The sequence below is a fragment of the Nelumbo nucifera genome, chromosome 1 (genome assembly GCF_055504915.1).
Source record: "Nelumbo nucifera cultivar China Antique chromosome 1, China Antique-T2T, whole genome shotgun sequence".
NCBI lineage: Eukaryota > Viridiplantae > Streptophyta > Magnoliopsida > Proteales > Nelumbonaceae > Nelumbo > Nelumbo nucifera.
This window is the reverse complement of record NC_142649.1, coordinates 183,927,065-183,946,136: the sequence shown is the minus strand read 5'-3', so window position 1 is coordinate 183,946,136 and position 19,072 is coordinate 183,927,065. Positions and strand designations below refer to the sequence as shown.

General features: G+C 36.7%; 1 protein-coding gene across 2 annotated transcripts; it reads right to left on the bottom strand.

The window, feature by feature from the left end:
* Positions 1-9,898: 9,898 nt before the first annotated feature.
* LOC104596011 (serine/arginine-rich splicing factor SR45a-like) lies at positions 9,899-18,339 on the bottom strand. 2 transcript variants are annotated; one of them, XM_010256983.3, is made up of 7 exons: positions 18,192-18,331; positions 17,863-17,885; positions 17,674-17,760; positions 17,433-17,544; positions 11,871-12,020; positions 11,095-11,158; positions 9,899-10,341 (listed from the first exon to the last, which is right to left on the bottom strand). In XM_010256983.3, the coding sequence occupies exons 2-7, from the start codon at positions 17,883-17,885 to the stop codon at positions 10,157-10,159; spliced, it is 621 nt and encodes a 206-aa protein (XP_010255285.1). In that variant the 5' UTR covers positions 18,192-18,331; the 3' UTR covers positions 9,899-10,156. The 2 variants fall into 2 exon arrangements, with proteins under 2 accessions (XP_010255285.1, XP_088751682.1); XM_088895556.1 differs by lacking the exon at positions 17,863-17,885 and having other exon boundaries at positions 18,192-18,339.
* Between the last annotated feature and the right edge of the window lie 733 nt (positions 18,340-19,072).

Genomic DNA, 19,072 nt, shown 5'->3' with positions numbered 1-19,072 from the left:
TCTCTCTCTCTCCCCCCATTCAATTATAATTAGGGGTTCAGCCCTCTTTGGCTTAAAAATATTTTGGGCTTGGGCCCAACATTTCAAGTACAAATTTCTTGAGTAGGTTTCTATGAGCCCTTTTCATATCATAGTTGAATTCAGAAAATCTATGATGTGGAAAAGATATGGTATGGATGGAAAGAGTTTTGATCAATCAAAAACCATCCATGAATTTTGATAAATAATACCTTATTCTCTACTATTGTTATGATTCCAATTTATTGGTCAATTGTTTTTTGGATATCATATATCTTTTCCATATCATAGTCGAACTCATATATATTACAAAATCACAGCATATATTTTATATTTCTACAAATGATAATATGTATTATTATACATAAATTATATGTCAAATAATATAAAGTATTATATTCATTAAATATAATGTAATTAATGGCATAGGCCCAAAGCCTGGCCTAAGCTTATATATGAGGCTCGGGGTTGGGCCAGACCAAGCTTCTGTTGGTGCAGATTGCAGAGGTATTCTTTGAGCTCAACCAGATTACTCGGTAAGCTTTATTGGTCAATGGGTTAGCCAGGACGGAGAAAGCCGAAGCAGAAGGGAAAATATGTGGGGCTTTAAGATCAAAGGAAACGAGGTGTCCATTATACATCTGCTTTTTGAGGATGATTACATGTTTTACAATGCTGATGTTGAATAACCGCAGGTAATCAAAGGAAATAATGGGGTGTTTTGAAGAAATATCGAATCAAGAAATAAATCTATTGAAATCAGGAATGTTTTTTAGTAGTAATGTACATAGAAGGCACCAAAAAAATTCAGAAGATGATGGGATTTAGAATTCTATCTTTGAATGATAAATATTTGGGAATTAGATAATGGGTGGGGTGGGGAAGCAGAAAGTGTTAGCTTACAAGAACATCAAAGCCAAGTTGTTATCACAGGTTGGAAGAACAATATTAATAAAGCCTGTGCTCAAGCAATTCCTGTATATGCAATGGGAGTGGTGATGTATATGTTTGGCATTGATAGTGCAGATACAACACCGTTTTATGAGAAAATTGTATTTTTTTGTTTGGAAACGTTGCTGCTAGGTATGACATTTTCTAGAGCAACAACAACGTTTTCTGTTTGGTACCAATGCTCCAGGAAACGTTTTCAGCACTGGTACCTATTATCTAGTGCCACATCATGTCCTTGTTGGCAGCAATGAGTTGCAGCTCCAGGAAACGCTAAATTCGACATTGCTCCAAGCCATGCCTTCCCAATTTCTATGACGTAGCTTGGAGCACCATTTTTTCATAAAAAATGGTTCCAAACAAACTGATGTTTCTTGGAGCACCATTTTTTCCAACGTGGCGCTGATGTGTTTCCATTTTCTGGAGCAACGACATTGATGCCAAACAGACACGATGTTGCCAAAGAAAATGACATCACAACTTGAGAAATTTCCGAGTTTTTTTTTTTTTTTTGTGGCTAGGGGATCAGAACTCACAAAATTAAATGGGAAATTTGTTATAAACAAAAAATAAGGGAGATTTGAGTTTAAGGAAAGTGCATGAGATGAATAAAGCTTGTTTGGGAGCAGGTTTGGAGGTTTTTAACAAGTCTGGAGGATAATGGGTGTGTGTAATTAAATCAAACTACTTAGGCACCAATTCTATATTTAGTTGTCAACCCATAAGCTTAGACTCTAATTGGTGGAAACATGTCTTGAAGACAAGTGAGGAGTTGAGACAAAATTTGTGTTGGCAAGTAAGGAATGGGGAAGGCTTTAACATCTTTTAGATTAATGGGTTCCAACTGTTAGAAAGAACCAATCTATGAGGGTGGCGGAGTTACTGAATGAGAATGGAAGTTACAAAAATTACAGTTAGTGGTGAATGAAAATCATCCAATCTCATGTGTTAAAGAGTTCAACCAATGGGGAGAGGTTGTAAGGACCAATTGTTAGGGAAAAAATTCTAAGTCATGAGATTGTAATGCCAAATCTGTCTACCAATCGTTTTTGTCTGCTTATCCATCTACATCAGCACAGAAGATAGACTAGGGGAGTATATGAAAGTTGAAGGTTCCAACTTTTTCATATGGAAAGTATATTGGGGATGGTTTATTAACAAGGAACAAACTCAGATTCTTACCTTAAACAGAGAATCTACCCTGTTTGTAAACAGGAAGAGGAAAACATAAATCACAATTTGCTAGAACCATTTGGCTAGAACAATTTGCTCATTATGAATTCTCTTTATATGTGGATGGATATTAATATCTTATGACCCAGTAACACAATAATGGAGTTTCAACAGCAGCAGTGCAACTGGATGGAAAGAAATTGAAAGCACAGTTGTCTAGTTTTCTAAAATATTTTTTGATGTATACTTTTGTTGTATAGGGTTAGGGCCTGTGAGAATAGTCAGAATCTGTTATACCAGCTGCTTGACTCTGGACTGGATGTATGATGTATTATGTATATATCTTTCATATGATAATGAAGTATTCTTCTTTTTTGTTAAAAAAAAAAAAAAGCAAACAAGGGGCCAACCCATTGCATTGCTGAACATGCCTTACATTGTACTAGGCCAGTTAATTGGTCTAAATGTCTAATACTCCCTCCTTCATTGAACAATCTTTTACAATGGGAGATGTAATACTGAGTTTTATTGATTAATGGAATTGACCTTAGTCCTTCAAAAAAAGCTTCAATACAAATGTCTTTGATATATTGTTAAGTCATTAATTTGTTCACGTAAAAAATCGGGTGATTCGTCACAAATAGGGCATTTTTTGGTAACCCTAATAAGAAGATTGTCAACATTTCTCCCGTCTTATTGAATTTAAGGCTCAGTTTGGAAGGAATACAAATACAATTATGTACATTGCAAAATCTTGTATTTTGAATTATTTTATATGTATTTGCATCGTACATTATTATTTTATATGTATCTGCATCGTACATATTTGCATTCATATTCTTTCCAAACTGAGCATAATAGTAGAAATCATTCAATTGGGGATATTTTCTCTCTCTCTTTTGCATCATGCACTATACAACCCGGAGGGGTTAGCCCATCTCCCGTACCCATAACTCTAACCTTAGTGGCAACAAGATTTGATCACAAGGTTCAGTTTGGAAAGAGTACAAATATAAATATGTATAATGCAAAAACATGTATAAATATGTATAATTGAAACTGTTTTAATTTTAAAATAAAACTAAAAAAATGTTTCAGTATTTGTTAAAATCGTCATGGGAGGTATAAAGATTTTTTATGGGAAAAACATAAGATGATTTATAATAAGGATCTACTAATAACAAACAATGTTAGACACCAATGTTTTAAGACTAATTTGGAACTAGAACCACTTTGGCCACTTCCAGATCAGGGGTTTGATAGGCCTTAATACTATTGATACCCTATAAAGACCTGGCTTGGGGCCAGCCTGATGTGGCCTTACTACTGTTGATACCCAATAAAAGCCCAGCTCAAGGCTGGCGCGGCCTGGCCTTAATATTGTTGATATCCCATAAAAACCCTAGCCTGGCCTGGCCCATGGCCATGATCATCCCTTTTGATCATCCAATCTGGACAAATCAGCTTATGCTTTAACAAAAATAAAAATAATTAAAATATAAAATGACTAAAAAATCATCGTCTGGGTCAAATGTGTTGATGGTTCAACCGCCTGGTTTAGCAGATTGCTAATTGATTTGGGGCTGAAACGGAATCAAAACCCTGGCTGATTCAATCATCCTGCTTGACGGTTGTAAAAGTTTGCTTGCCAGACACATCACAGTTTTGAAACCATAGTAGAGTTTTCACTAGGGGTGAGCAACAAATATTGAAAAACCGACCGAAACCAAACTAAAAAATTGGTTAATTGAACCGGTTGATTCGGTATTGGTTAACCAATATAGAAAATCAGTGGTTAATCGAACTGACCGGTATACATATATTTTTATATATTGTATATATATATTATATTTAATATTTTCATGTATTATAAATTAATAACTATGCATTATATATAAATATATAGTTATAATATATGATATAATATTTATTATTTAAAATATTATATTTTATATATTTATATAATATGTATTGTAAAAATAGAAAAACCGATAAACCGAATCAGTCAACCGATTGGTTTTAGTTACCAGTTTTCTAAAAACAGATAGTACCGGTTCGGTTACAAAAAAGGCTCATGGTCCAATTAATCGAATCGTGAGCACTCCTAGTTTTCACCATACAACACGTGGTGAAAATGTGAAATGGCAGCCTTGATGGCTGATGTATTGCTGGAGACCGGATCTGCTCCTTACATATGGTGCCTCACACCGACTTTACATGAACATCCCACTGTGTATTGAAAACATCTCCCATATTTATATGTTATTATTTATGGAAAATGTTTCTGATGATGCAGATGTACCTGTAAGATCGTTGTGAGGCGCCCACAGCGGATCCCAATTCGTATTGCTGTGGTCCAAGCTGCACTGACGTAATGTGGGGCTACAACAATAATCAAAGTTCGTGATTTATGGATTTACCACCAAAGTTGGAAAAGAAAAAGGGAAATTGCATAAAAACACGATATGCCTAGCGTTGACTAATTACATTACTAACATATGATATCCCAAAAACGAGTGAGCCCGTTAATGTGTCATTTTTGTGGGATCAATGCATCAAAAGAATTGTTTTCTTTGAATCTTGATTCCAATGTGTAAATATCAATTTCTGTAAAGGGCATTTGTGTCGTCGAATTCAAGCATTTAAATTGATGAGGGCAGATTTGGCCCTCCACTAACATTATGATATATGGCATATCGGAACAAATGGGTGACACCTAGAACCATCGATGCGATAATTTGCCTTAGCCAAAATGATGGAGTCCCAGCTAGCGACCTGGCACTGTCGCCGACCTGGCGACCTACCCTTGGTGCTGACCTGGTGACCTGCCTCTAGCGCCAACCTGGCGACCTGCCTCTAGCGCCAACCTGGTGACTTGCCCCTGGTGCTGACCTGGCGATCTGCCTCTAGCGCTGACCTGGCGACCTGCCTCTAGCACCGACCTGGAGACCTGCCCCTATTGCCGACCTGGCGACCTGCCTCTAGCACCGACTTGGCGATCTACGAGACATGTTCGTCGTCGATTTCTACATGCATCCCATCACTCCCGAGTCTCTCGAAAATCAGCTTTCACACCGAATGTTTTGGGAGAAACCGAGTAAGGCACAAAGATCGGCCTACGTGCACGACTACCTCTGAAGACTTCAGAGCAGTTAGGCACGTCCTCCCAGAGATCCCGGACATGTTGCGTGATGCTCACGCCAAACAATATACCTATATAAAGGCCTTACCTCCAACTCCAGGGGGTAGATGCACAATTTAGTTCTCGCAGCTCTCTAGTTCTCTCACATTTAATTATCTTAAAATCTCTGATTCACTAACTTAAGCATTGGAGTGCCCATCCCGGGTAAAGCAACCTGGGCACTCTGACATTGTTTCCTTGCAAGTCTCATCAGAGCCACCTCTCCAACTCGTCACCATTTAGTTAGGCAACAGAGCCATCTCTCCAGCTCGTCACCATTCAATTAGGCATCAGAGTCACATCTCCAGCTCGTAACCATTTAGCTAGGCATCAGACCCACCTCGTAACCATTCAGGTAGGCGTCTAAGCCACTTTCCAAGCAGGAACCATTCAACTAGCCATCCAAGCCACATTCCAGATAGGAATTATTCAATCAAACATCAAAATTACCTGACCAGAGAGCTGCTAAAATGCACATCATCATAAATAACATAAAAAAAACTTAAAAAACAAAAAAATATCGATATTTGATATTTCTTACCCCATAAGCCAGCCAAACTCTCACTGTTTGAGATGTATACCAAAACGGCGCACGGAAGAGTGTTGGGAAGAAACGGAAAGGATGATTTTGAATTCAAAATTTGAAATTTGAAAGTTGGGGTTGGGGAAGCGTGAAAGCTGAAAAGTGAGCCAAAGCCTATACGACATTCAAGAGCGCCGAACCGAACCGAGCCGAGCCGATAAAATAATAAAGAGATTTTATATGAAGTACACGTGTCAGGAAGGCAGCAGTGGGAAACCCTTTAGTTCTTTATCCATGGAAAGCAACTCTCAAGTGCAGTCCCTATCACTGTTATTATGTGCCTAATTGAAATGCTGGTTTAAAGTCCGCTCCCAATTCCAGCAGCTGCAGCTGGAGCGCACTACCAAATATCCTGCTTTCTCTGAAAGGCATGGGGGCCCACATATGCTCCCCACCGGACCCAACCCTTATTCGCCATTCATTCATTCATTCATTGCCTGCGAAGCTCTGACTGAAGCCGATCTCTAGGAATTTAGGACAGCTCTACTCTACACCCCTATTTGGTTTGAAAGAAAAAAAGGTAAGGTTCCTTCCCATGACATGAGTGGTAGATGTTTTCTATGGGGACATATCTGAATAGTGAATACAATATAGAGATTTAACACTTAACACTAAGCTAGGGTAAAGATTAAAGTATAGTATTAAGTATTATATTGGATAATTTAGATATAGATACAGATATGAATATACTTTGGAAATGTATGGATACAGATAAAAAATATAGATATATTAGGAAAATGTATATAAATTTCATAAATATATTAATCATATTAAATTTAAAATCAAATAATTGTAAATAATATATAAATACAAACAAAATGTATATTTTAATGATATATATGAAAAATATATTACAATTAATACGGTATATGTATAAATTTCATACAATTTTATTGATAATACATTAATCAAGAGTCTGACACACATAATATATGCCCACATTATATTTTAATTATTATATCAATTATATTTTTACTTTTTTACATTAACAAAAAAGTCAACCAAATATTAAATTCACAAATGTAAATTAAAATATCAATTAATAATTTATAAAAGTTTATAATCACAATTTGAAATATATCAAATCTTTTAAATTTTCTAAGATACATATCATATGTAAATTTGTAATTTTTAATTATTCCATTACTAATATTTTTGTTTCTATAATTTTTCTAAAATTAAAAACCATTTTTATATAAATGTTGATTAGTAGATTTGATAGATTCTATTTAATATATTCTCAAATATTTCATAAACAACTTTTATTTTTGTAAATGGTTAATATGTTTTTATTTAATGTAATGTAAATTAAAATATTAATTAACAATTTATATATATATATATATATATATATATATATATATATATAAATTTTAAGTACTAAAATAATTATTCTATTATTAATATTTTATTTATATAAATTTCTTGAAATTAAAATCATCTTTTGATTTTAATGTAGATTTGATAGATTATATATTTCATTAGTTTATAAATATATTAATCTTAAATATTATTATTTTTATTTTTTAAACACAAACATGCAAGGTTTTAAAAATTGGCCCAGAAACGAAACCATTGGCCACGAGTTTCCGAGTCAGCGATTCGACCGTCCGAGTCGAACAGTTTGAACATTTAACCATTAAAAGCTTAAAATCATGTTATATCTCATCTTACCCATTGGATTGGAATATTAGGGTAAGATGGATATAAAAGTTATGAGATGGAGGTTGAGAGTGAGAATGAGAAGAGGGTAGTCGATTAAGAAAGAAGAGGAAGAAGAAGAAGAAGAAGAAGAAGAAGAAGAAGAAGGTGACATGTACCGATGATGGCAACAACGACAGCAACAATGATCTAAGATCTCTCTCTCTCTCTCTCTCTCTCTCTCTCTCTCTCTCTCTCTCTCTCTCTTTCTCTTTGATATGAGGTTGTTCTTTTCATTCTCTTTTGCTATGTTTTATTATTTTGTTTTTTTTTTTTAATTCTAAATAAATTATATTAAACCGCAATTGTTGTCTGGGTTGAATGGTTCTGCAATCAAACCATCCAAGTCAACAGTTCATTGACCAATTCAATGATTTTTGGTAAAATAATGGTACGATATTAAAACAAAACCAATACCTTAGCTGGTTTATGAGCCGAACAATCCAACTGTCTGATCTGGTCCGGTTTTCAAAACCATCCAAATATATATTTGGAGTACATGTAAATACTAAATTTAATGAAAGTTATTTTATTTCATTTATTTGAAATATCGAACCCCTTTAGTGTCATCTTCTTTAGTAGAAGGGAGTGTATCAGTCTATCGATATGTGTCGATCGATACAATGCGATATTACGTATTAACCTAATATGCCTCGATACGCACAACTGACAAAATACACCTCTAGTCGTAGCATATCTCGTATTGGATATGGTCAATAACAATATTGGGTGTATCGTATCAATATTTCAATCCTTGGTATTAGGATAATACTTCTAAGATGTCACAAAAACAAATAGAAGTTTAGCTTATTATCTCCGAAAACATGTTTTCAGGATAATATCTTTGCAAACATGCACGTAAGAGATAATAAGCCTTCTAGCTTGACACACCACACATTCAACATAGGTTTGATATTCGAGGGAAGACCCTCACACCATTAGCCTCAGTCACCTTCAATTATAATGCTATTTCAGTAGAATTTCCCAGTTACTTTATAAACTTCTAATAGAGCTACCATGTTGATGAACACACACTCCCACACCCTTTCTACCATGATACCTAAAGGGTACAACTGGACAAAGGGTGATAATTTCAACTTGGCCTAGACAATCTCAGTCTTAGGTTTTGTTTAAAATGGCAATTTGACCCATCCCCAAAGGCCATAGGGTGGGGCAAATTAGAGGATCCCTATTCTCCATGAAAACAGGGATGGGGTGCAAAGCCCAACCTAGCCCGGCCCATGGTCACATCTATCGGATTCCAACAAGTAACCATTTTTCTGAGGGACCAAATGAACACATGGAGCATCAGAAAAATTGGTATTAAAGCTCTTTGCAGCACCAATTGAAATGCTATGCATGCGTTAACCATACACGATGCATGGCATTTGAATTTAAAAAAAGTTTGGAAAATTTAGAGTTCAATCACCTCAACAATTTTTATTAGGTTTTTAGGTTTTATTTAGCAACACCTCTCCCCCCCTATGATAAACTTTCATGAATTGCATATAACCTCAGGCAAATATCCATTTATATTAGAGATGTATAACATCTAGAATTTTAAAGAATCTAAGTTGCCAGAAAGGCAGGAAACTTATCAAAACAGGAATTGATAAATCTCTTTGACCGATCAAAACCTCCTGTGAATTTTGATAAATATCATCTGATTGATTTCTACTTCTACAATATCGTAAAATTGGTCACTGGTCACACGTTTCCACTAAAATTACCCTCATCAAAACACGAGTAACAGAAGACAAAAATCATGAACACCTTGATAACATGACATAAAGCTGAAGTTCCCTAATCAAAACACGACTTGCGTAAAAAACCCGAAACAAAAATCATGAAAACACCTTGAGAACGTGACATACAGCTGCACACGATGCAGAATTCTGAATTCCGCCCCCCCCCCTACAACTAACCGTGTCCCCCCTATAAACCACATTGTGAATTTGGCATCAATATGCATTCCCCCTGTACTTTGGGCCTAGTAAATTCTGAGCTGGGCTGATTTGTACTTCTCCCATTTTTTTAATGTGGCATACATCTGGCCTAGCTACATAATATATTATTAGCGAGGTGCTCAAGGCCTTCAAAAGTTACGCAGTCTAATCCTTCCTACATCAGCATCGTAGGCCCCAGTTGTGCAGAGCTGCCATGGTAAATGATGATTTGTTCCAACATTACAAGTAAAATTGTAGTGGAAATTCGTAGCCCTTCTCCATTTATCACTAGGTTGTTAGATCATGTATCCTCTCTATTTTGTCAAAAAAAAAAAAAAAGAGCAGAAATTTGTAATGCTGAAAATGAAAAGGAAGCTTCAATTAATTAGTCAAACACAATCCTCAAAGCTGAACTCGTTGAAGCGGTAAAGAGGATTAATGGGTTAAACGTAATACAGACAACAGATGGGAAGGAATTCAGTTGCATGCAAGTTCACACTTGGGGAGAAAAAAGGCTCCACGGGTACAGGGTTTAAAAGACGTCTAGCTAGCTAATTAATGCACAGGACAGGACAAAGCTCAGTGGAGTAACTATAAAAATTTGGGTTAACCTGCCCTGTGATTTCCGTCGCTGCCAGCTGATAAAGAGCGTTCTCTACGCCTCCTATGCAGGTCCGGGTAATCATCTCCCCTCCTTCCATATGGAGAGCGAGATCTTGATCTTCCTCGCCTATAATCTCTGTCCTGCCGCTTGCGAGGTGAATAGCTACGAGACCGTCTGCGACCACGCCCTGCATAATTCGTATTCAAAACAAACACAAATCAAGTCAAACAGTTACAGAAACCAATTCCCATGCAATGAAAATTGTGCTAATTTTTCAATGATTGGAAATCGCTGCAGTTTGCTTTTGAAAACACGACAATTCGAGTTTTTTTTTCTTCTTTTTGCAAAGAAAGTCCCAAGCGGTTTTTCTAAAGACAATAAACTCACTGTCAAGAGAGGGCTTCACAAATCCTACAGAAAAGGGAAAAAAAAGAAAAGGTCTTGCAAGGTGATCTGTATTCTTGTTAAATGCATAAAACGTTTGTATCAAAAGAGTATAAAAGTTCTTAAGTCAAGGTATTGGGCAGAAATAATTCTATAATATAGGGGGATTAATACAAAAGAAGCTATTGATGCAAATTGACCGAGATCAGCATGCTCATCCAAAGACTTTTAGTCACGCTCATATTATGTTTCAGTATGATAATGCCTACAATTACCGTATCAATCAATGGCATGGTGACCTGCATGGGTCACAGTTCAAAGCCATTCCAGCCTTTTCTCAGTTCTTTTTTTCCTTTTTCTGCTAGGCATTCTCAGGGTTAATATTGAGGTAGTGCCCAATAGTGCCGAGGTTTGCATCTTATCCAACAAGAACTGGCATAGGACATGATGCCATGCTGCATTCAAGCCTATCCTAGTAGTGCTCCAAGCTAGTCTTGAGCCAACCCCAATTCATTCCATGTAACATGCAATCAAGTAATCAGTGGTTCAAATGTACCTCTTCGGTCCATCAGACCATGGTATCTGCCTGGAGTTGGTGTCCTCCCACGACTCCGTTTTGCCTGAGTACATAGATATAAAGCAGGGAGATAAAATCAAAGAAGCATGATACTGAATGCAGCTACTTGCTCAAAAAATTACACATTGTTCTGCTAGATCACTGAAACCACTCTGAATTTCAAAAGAAATGCAGTTGTCCTCTAGAATGATGATAACCTCTACTAGGGAAGGGTTTATATGAATTCGAGGTTACCATCATTTTGAAGACTCAGTCCCGTCATCTTTGAAATTCAGGCCATATTTTGACTACTACTCTGAAGCAGAGAGCTTCCAGCAACTCTCATGATATTGAACATGTAAACAATTCACCTTCACCAAAAAATGAGAATATGGGAGACCACCAAATCTAATGTGTCAAAACTTGTCAACTATTCTCTAAGGTTTTATTTTCATCGGAACAACAAATAAAACAACCTTGTCATGCACTACTATCAACCAAGAAAAGGTATACAGGGCATACAACCCTCTGCAAAACAGTCGGATTTGAATCGATGAATTTGGGATGTCGATGAAGAGCTCATGTCGAGAGGGGGAAGGTTCAACTGTTTAGAGCTTAGATTGTGAATTCGATGGAGCTACACACACCAGACCTGCTGCCAAAAGTTATCAGGCAACATTTCCGAAGATGAACAAAACCATAAAAATAGTACATATAAAATTACTCAATTACAAGATACACTATTTTTCTACTTCATCTGCTAGATGCATTAATACCTTTTGAACTGTGATTAATCGACCTTCAAGCACAGAACGGTCTAGATATTTGATACAGCGGTCAGCATCCTCAAGAGTTTCCATTGTTACAAATCCAAATCCACGAGATTCTCTTGTACGAGGATCAGTCACAAGATGGCATTCCACAACCTGCAGTCCAATATTACCCAATAAGGTCTTGCAATAACTGATACTTGAAAACATTATCAAAATGAATTTTTCCTGTCAAATATGGTTTAAGCAGAAATTACAGGTACAAGCAAAAGTGGCTGAGTAGTTAACCTGTAAATGTTTGTTTGATGATTGAATTGTCCCATTCAAGGTTTGAAATTTTGATACAATGTAATATTGTATTGTATCTTTTGTAGACTGATACACCTATTTTAAAGGATTTTAAGAAAATCTTTTTTTAATAATTAAATAACATAAAAAATGGACACCTCTCTGAAATTTTGATAAAAAACTACAAAAAAAAAGAAAAAGTGCACTGTTCAAAGTATCGATACACCCCTTCTGGCGTATCGGAGTCTAATGATATTTTGAACCCTGGTCCCATTACTTCTGTAAAATAAGGTCAGCAGGAAATAATAAGGATCTTGCTTGTACTCTGGTGTTTAGATTGCATGGTTAAAAAATCAACCAAAAAGCAAAACAGATTGCATAACCATAGACTTAAACCATGCACAGAATGTCTCATTAACTAATAAGGGATATTCTCAAGTTTCAACTTCAATTATTACTAAGAGAAGAGAATATTCTAAAGATGGGCACCACTTCCCACACCCACCATATATCACATTGCTAATCCCAGTAATCTGTGCAAAGCAACCAATCATTTAATCTTTTTATTATGGGTAACAAATCTAAAATTTAAACAGTCTTTTATCCCTCACATGTCAATTAACAACAGGAAGAAAAGATAAGACAAAAATGAAAACATGTGAAAAAACTCTACTAATTCAGTTCAACTTAAAAAAAAATGAAAACATTTTTTTAACATTATTAAACATAATGTAAAAATGGGTTGACCAAATCCAAAACCATACTTATTGCAGAAATAATAAATGAGAAGTAAAATCTACAGAAAATCTCTCCAACAGAAAAATACAAAAGAACAATCTTCAATGTTCAAACTGCAATTAGTTCAACCCATACACTGCCTTTTTGCCCACAAAACCTTTTCTACTGCCTGTATCTAGGAGTAGATCAACACTATCAGGTTGGGTCAATCAACTAAAATGAGGAAATGCAAACCCAGCATTGACAATTGGCATATCTGAAAAAAGATAAGATTAAAGCAATTAAGTTTGGGTGTCAAGGATTGCAGCACCAGCTTAACCAGATATTCATGAAATCAAGGCTCATAGACATAACCTCACATGCCCAAAATCCCAATTATATTGTCTAGAATACAACTCAACTAAATTCAGCCTTAATCTTAAAAATTTCGGGTTGCCTGGTTAAAATGCACAGGATATAATTATCAGTTCATTATTCTTCTGTACAAAGGATCTAAATCTAAAATAAATCATCAAGTAAAACTAATTAGAATCCCTAGAATCTAGCAAATAGGAGACATAAAGAGTATGTATGACAATCTCAAGAATCACCAGAATTTAAGAACAATAGAGCATATCACCTCTATGATTTCATCATTCATCTCTTACTCTCTGTAGTCTGTAGGTTGTCATATTCAGCCAGTATCCTCAAAGTTCACCAGTGAAATGTGATGAAAACACATTACCTATACTCAAGAGCCATTCTATAACAGCTTAAGTGGCTGAACTGAAAAGCTTATTCCTTTGTCTTATAGTGAATAAGTTTTAAAGGAGGTTGTGGAGGTTGTGAGCTCCTTAAATGGATGAAGCTGAAGCTCGATAGATTATTATACCATTTAATATTTTAGTACTTAATTATGTTATCCGCTAAAAGGAAAGCAACAAGTCATTCAGTTCAGCAACTTTAGCCATCATCAAATGGCCGCTAAGGTGTAGAACATGGAATATTGGAGTTTTTATCCATGATTTGATAATAAAACTGGTAATTACTGTTGTGGATGCAAAAAAGGAACACGTACTGATTGTTACGCTCATCCATTGCATCAAAATCCACATAAAATCTAATGGCAGCATTTACTCAAGGGCATTCATAAATTCTTCAATGGAAGCTAAGGCTGTGTTTGGTTGGGGAAGAGCTGGAAATGTGCAATGAAAGGAAAAGGATTTCACTAATCCCTCTTTGGTCTTTGCCGTTCAACTCTGGAAAAGGAACTGAGAGAAACAAAAAGGACAGCAGTTCTCAAACTGTGTTTTCTGTCAGTTTGATTTAAATGGAATAAATAATCATTCAAACTAACAGCTAATTGCACAATATTCATTGCTTTCCACTTCTTCCCCGAAATCCAAACATAGCCAATCATGAAATCCTTCTATCATTGTGGTTTTTTTTGGGGTGGCATGGAAGGAAAGACATATTGATGCAAGTTACAGGGACAACCCACTCACAGCTACCTGTACACAAGGAATTCAGGGATATCCCTCATACTGTTTTCTTTTTTTTTTTTACTTTTACTTTTATATGGGCTGTATAGACAACGTATAGCCTTATTTTTTCAGATACTGAGATTCACGGTATATGGATAGTAGTTGTACAGGGACATATACATATAATGATGCATTTACTTGAGTAACAAAATTATATCTTTCCTTCCCCAATATATAGCTTTAAGTTTTACTAATTCCATCATGGACTAATGATTATATTCAGTAATTTCCATCCAAGTTCATGTAAAACTAAAGCTAACATCTACCTTCAGGACATACAATGGTCCTTGAAATGAGGAAATGTAACCATTAATCCTTATACTACGTTATTGCTTTGATTAAATTCTTTTTCCTCTGTTCTACGATGCTACACATAAAACCCTTCTAAAACTCATAATAAACTTGAACGTCAGAAATACTTTCGAACAATGTGGTCTATGGTTTAAGGCTTTGCAACTACTATAGCACTGTCAGATCTTGTCAGTTCTCAGAAAAGTTATCAAAAAGGCATTCCTCAGATTTGTAACAATTAAATCAAGCTAAAATTGAGTAATTCTCAAAGTTCAAAACTTGAAACAGGGTAGTGAAAATATAACACTAAATTGTAAAACCCCATATCTGGTTATTGTATTAAAACCAATAATTGATGTGTGAGAAAAACAAGGAGGAAAGGGATTGTGTGCAAGGTAGACCTAGAGAAGGCTTATGACATGGTTGATTGATCTTTCTTGATGCAAGTGTTGGATTGTTTTGGCTTCGGGGAGAAATGGTGCAAATGGATACTAGAATGTATTGAGTCTTGTCATTATTCTATCCTAGTAATGGAGTTGTGGTGGATCACATTCCAACTATTAGGGGAATTAGAGGTGTTGAGGAGGTTAATTGAGAGAGAAAATTCGAGAGGTCTAGTGAGGGGGTGGAAAGTTGGAGAAGCTAGTGTACCTATTACCCATTTACAGTTTGATGATGATACCATTTTGTTCTGGGAAGGGGAGGAGGTGAGATGAGCCAAGAATTTGAAGTTGGTGATTCAAGTTTTTGAACAGATGCCAAATATGAGGGTGAATTTTGATAAGAGTTGTGTAGTGGGGCTTAATATGGAAGAGGGAGCTATAAGGGAAAGAGCAGAAGTTTTGAGTGTGTGGTGGCTCAATGGCCTATGAATTATTTGGGGATGCCCCTTGGAGATAATCCGAAGAAAGAGAGTTTTTGGAGCCCTGTAATTGATGGGTTTCAGAACAAGTTAGCCTCTAGGAAGAAGAATTACTTATCTCTGAATGGCAGAATCACTTTGATTAAATCTACATTGGCAAGGTGAATTGGGAATTGGTTCCTAAAAGTAGGGTTGATGGAAGGTTGGGACTAGGTAATGTTTGAAAGAAAAATAAAGCTTTGTTGGGAAAATGGCTGTGGAAGCTGGAAGGTGAAAGGGGGAAGCTGTGGACTAGAGTAATTTTGAGTTTTCATGGTCAGGTAGAGGATGGCTGGGATACAGGGACCTCAGCAAGATCAGCTGATGCCTCTCCTTGGAAATCCATACATGCAATTCTACCCTCTTTTCTGCAACAAATCATGTATGTGACCTTTGTTCTAGGAATCAAATTAAATTTTGGGAACACATTTGGGTGGGTGATTTACCTTTGAAAGAACAATTTCCTTTTTTTTTTCACTTTCTCGGTAAAAAGGCAAGGTTGTATCTAGTTTTCTAGTTTCTTCTCAGTCCAAATTTGGGTTTGAATGGGATCTGGGGATTAGGAGAGGCCTAAGGGATTCAGAAGCTGAAAGTGTATTGAATTTGATTCAAATCTTAAATGAGGCGGTGTTGGACCCCTCTTAAAGGGATAAGAGATTGTGGACTCTAACTCATTCCATGTCTTTCTCTTGTGCTACCTTTTTTAAGTCCCTCTTGCCTTCTAACAGTAACCCTGCACAAAGTTTCCCCTTTAAGGAAGTTTGAGGTGAGCCAATTCCTCCAAGGATTGGAGCTTTCTATTGGGAAGCTTCCTTGGGAAGTTGGGAAGATGTAACACCTGTGACTTACCCCAACGGAAAAGGCCTTATTGGTGCTTGTCGCCGATTGGTGCATTCTCTATACGGCTAATGGTGAAAGCTCTTACCACTTATTAATTTCTTGCCCCTTTGCTTCTGTTATTTATGAATGGTTTTTCTCCCTTTTAGGTTCCAAGTGGACCCCCTTGTCAAACATCCAAAGTCTTTTTAGCTCCTTGTTCTTATAGATGGCCTAAAAGAAGGGGCAGGATTATGTGGAGATGTGTGAGAGCTGCTACTTGCTGGACTTTATGGGAGGAAAGGAATTCCATAATTTTTCTAAAAAGGATAGAAATAAAGAAGGTACCATTGAGGCCATAACGGTTAGGGGGGTGCATTGGCTAAAATCTGTGCAACTATTTGATGATGTGTCTACAGATATGATGTTGAATAGCTGGGTGGATGTGGCAAATTCTGCTCGGGCTCAACCTACTGCTTCTCCTGTGTGGTCACCACCTGGCAATGGTTTTATAAAGCTAAATTTTGATGGGAGTAGTGAAAGTAATGCAAGCTATTCAGGTGTAGGAGGTGTCTTTAGATGACGGTGGGAAGGTGATGGCAATGTATTCAGGCTCCATTGGGGTTGGGGACTCTCTAAAAGCTGAAATCTATGCCGTATTGGAGGGTATTAGAAAGAATAAGGAACTGAATGTACAAAAATTAATTATTGAAGGGAACTCAAAGTTAGTGTTAAGCTGGCTGCAAAGGGGAAGTGGTCTTTGGAAGTTTGCTAATAAAAGGAAGGAAATCAAATGGCTAACTAGGGGGATGGACATCCAATTTCAGTGGGTAAAAAGAACAGCAAATGCTTTGGCAAAACAAGGTGTGGGAAGGGGTCAATTGTACTGGGCTGTATTGTGAGCTTGATGTTGCTTTCTTGGGGAGTGTTAAGCCTTTTTAACTCTCTGATTTCTGTACTGTTGTTTATATATTAATCTAATGAAATTCTGTTATTGATAGAAAAAAGTACCTTTCCTTCACGGCTAAAATATTTCTCAAGATCATTGGTAGTAACCCTTGTAGATAAGCCTGTAACATACAAGTTATTTCCGGGATTGGCTGCATCTCCAGAATCTTGGCTCCTATTGTCAATACCACACAAAACAATATGCATCAAGCTATTCATGAAAAAAAAGAAAGAAAAAGAAGCTATGAGCAGCATCCAAATGCCAACGCTAACATAAAATATGAAACAAAACCAGTAGATATACCTGGAGCGACTCCTCCCCCTTGACCTTGACAATGATCTTGACCTATGACCTCTATGGGGTGAGGGGGAGCGGGAGGGAGAGGTAGACCTGAAAGCATGATGAACATATAAGTGATTTCTTTTATGTACCAATGATAATTAAGGCGATGAAAGAAATACAACTTGAGCAATCTCCATAAAGAGAACTGACCTTCCCTCTCTTGAATATGACATCTACCAGAATCAAAACATTATGCATGGCATTAGCACCCAAATATAGTTTAATGATACAGAATTCTTAAAGGTAGCGTAATAAAGTTCAATGCCCATAAAATAAACACGCTTTACGGGTAAAACACTTAAAGACTTCAAATTCAAGACTTCAAATGCTCGTAGAAATTGATTTTGTTCTCAGACCAACATTTTTAACGAGAACGAGACGGAAACCCTAAAAACTTCAGAGTTATATAACTGAAAACGCAGAAATCGGCAGAAAAAAAAATGTGAGCGGGAGGGTTGAGATTATCAAACGAAGCTTACCGCTTGGATTTGATGAACTTGAAGGAGATGAAAGAAGATTTGCAAGGAGGGAAAGATAAAACGGAAGCCCTAAAGCAGGCCGTCCTCTCAAAACAAATTAGCATCAAAAGGAAACGAAACAGAAGATATTTTGATGGACAAATTTCTTAAACTACCCCCTAAGGTTTATACATTGGCCAACTCTACCCTTATTCTTTAGTTATTTCTCTTATAAAGTATTCCTATGTTTCGAGACAACTCTCTTCCCGTTAACTATTTGTCATAGTCCGTTACACGTGACCCTAGAATGTTTGATTTAATGTTAAATTAGCGAAGGGGCCCTGTGTTGTAGGGGTTCGCTCATAAATTATCGGACTTAGAGCTCGATTTGAATTAGAGATTTGAGTTCGAGCTCGAGTTCAATTTGAGTCAAAAGCTCGGAAGTTTGAGTTCGACTACCTTTAATTGTAGGTCTCTCAAGCAGCCGAGGTTTCCCTTAACTGTTGAAGTGTCAAGCTGAGTTTTCCCTAGCAGGCGAGGTGTCGAGCTAAGGTCTCCCTTAGTTGATAAGGTGCTGGGCTGAGGTCTCCCTCAGTTGCCGGGGTGTTGAGCCGAGATCTCCCTTAGTGGTCGAGGTCTCCCTCAGTGGTCGAGGTGTCATCTAGCTCAAGCTCGACTCGAATTATAGACTTGAGCTTGAACTCAGAAGTTCGAGCTAAGCTCGGCTCGAACTCAACTACCTTTGATTGCAGGTCCCCTAGCAACCAAGATGTTGAGCTAAGGTCTCCCTTAGTTGGAGAGAGAGTGGCATTCTTGTAATTTATAAGGAGAGAGATGGCATTCTTGTAATTTGTAAGAAAGAGAGAGAGAGAGATTTGGTAGGAAAGAGAGTGGCATTCTTA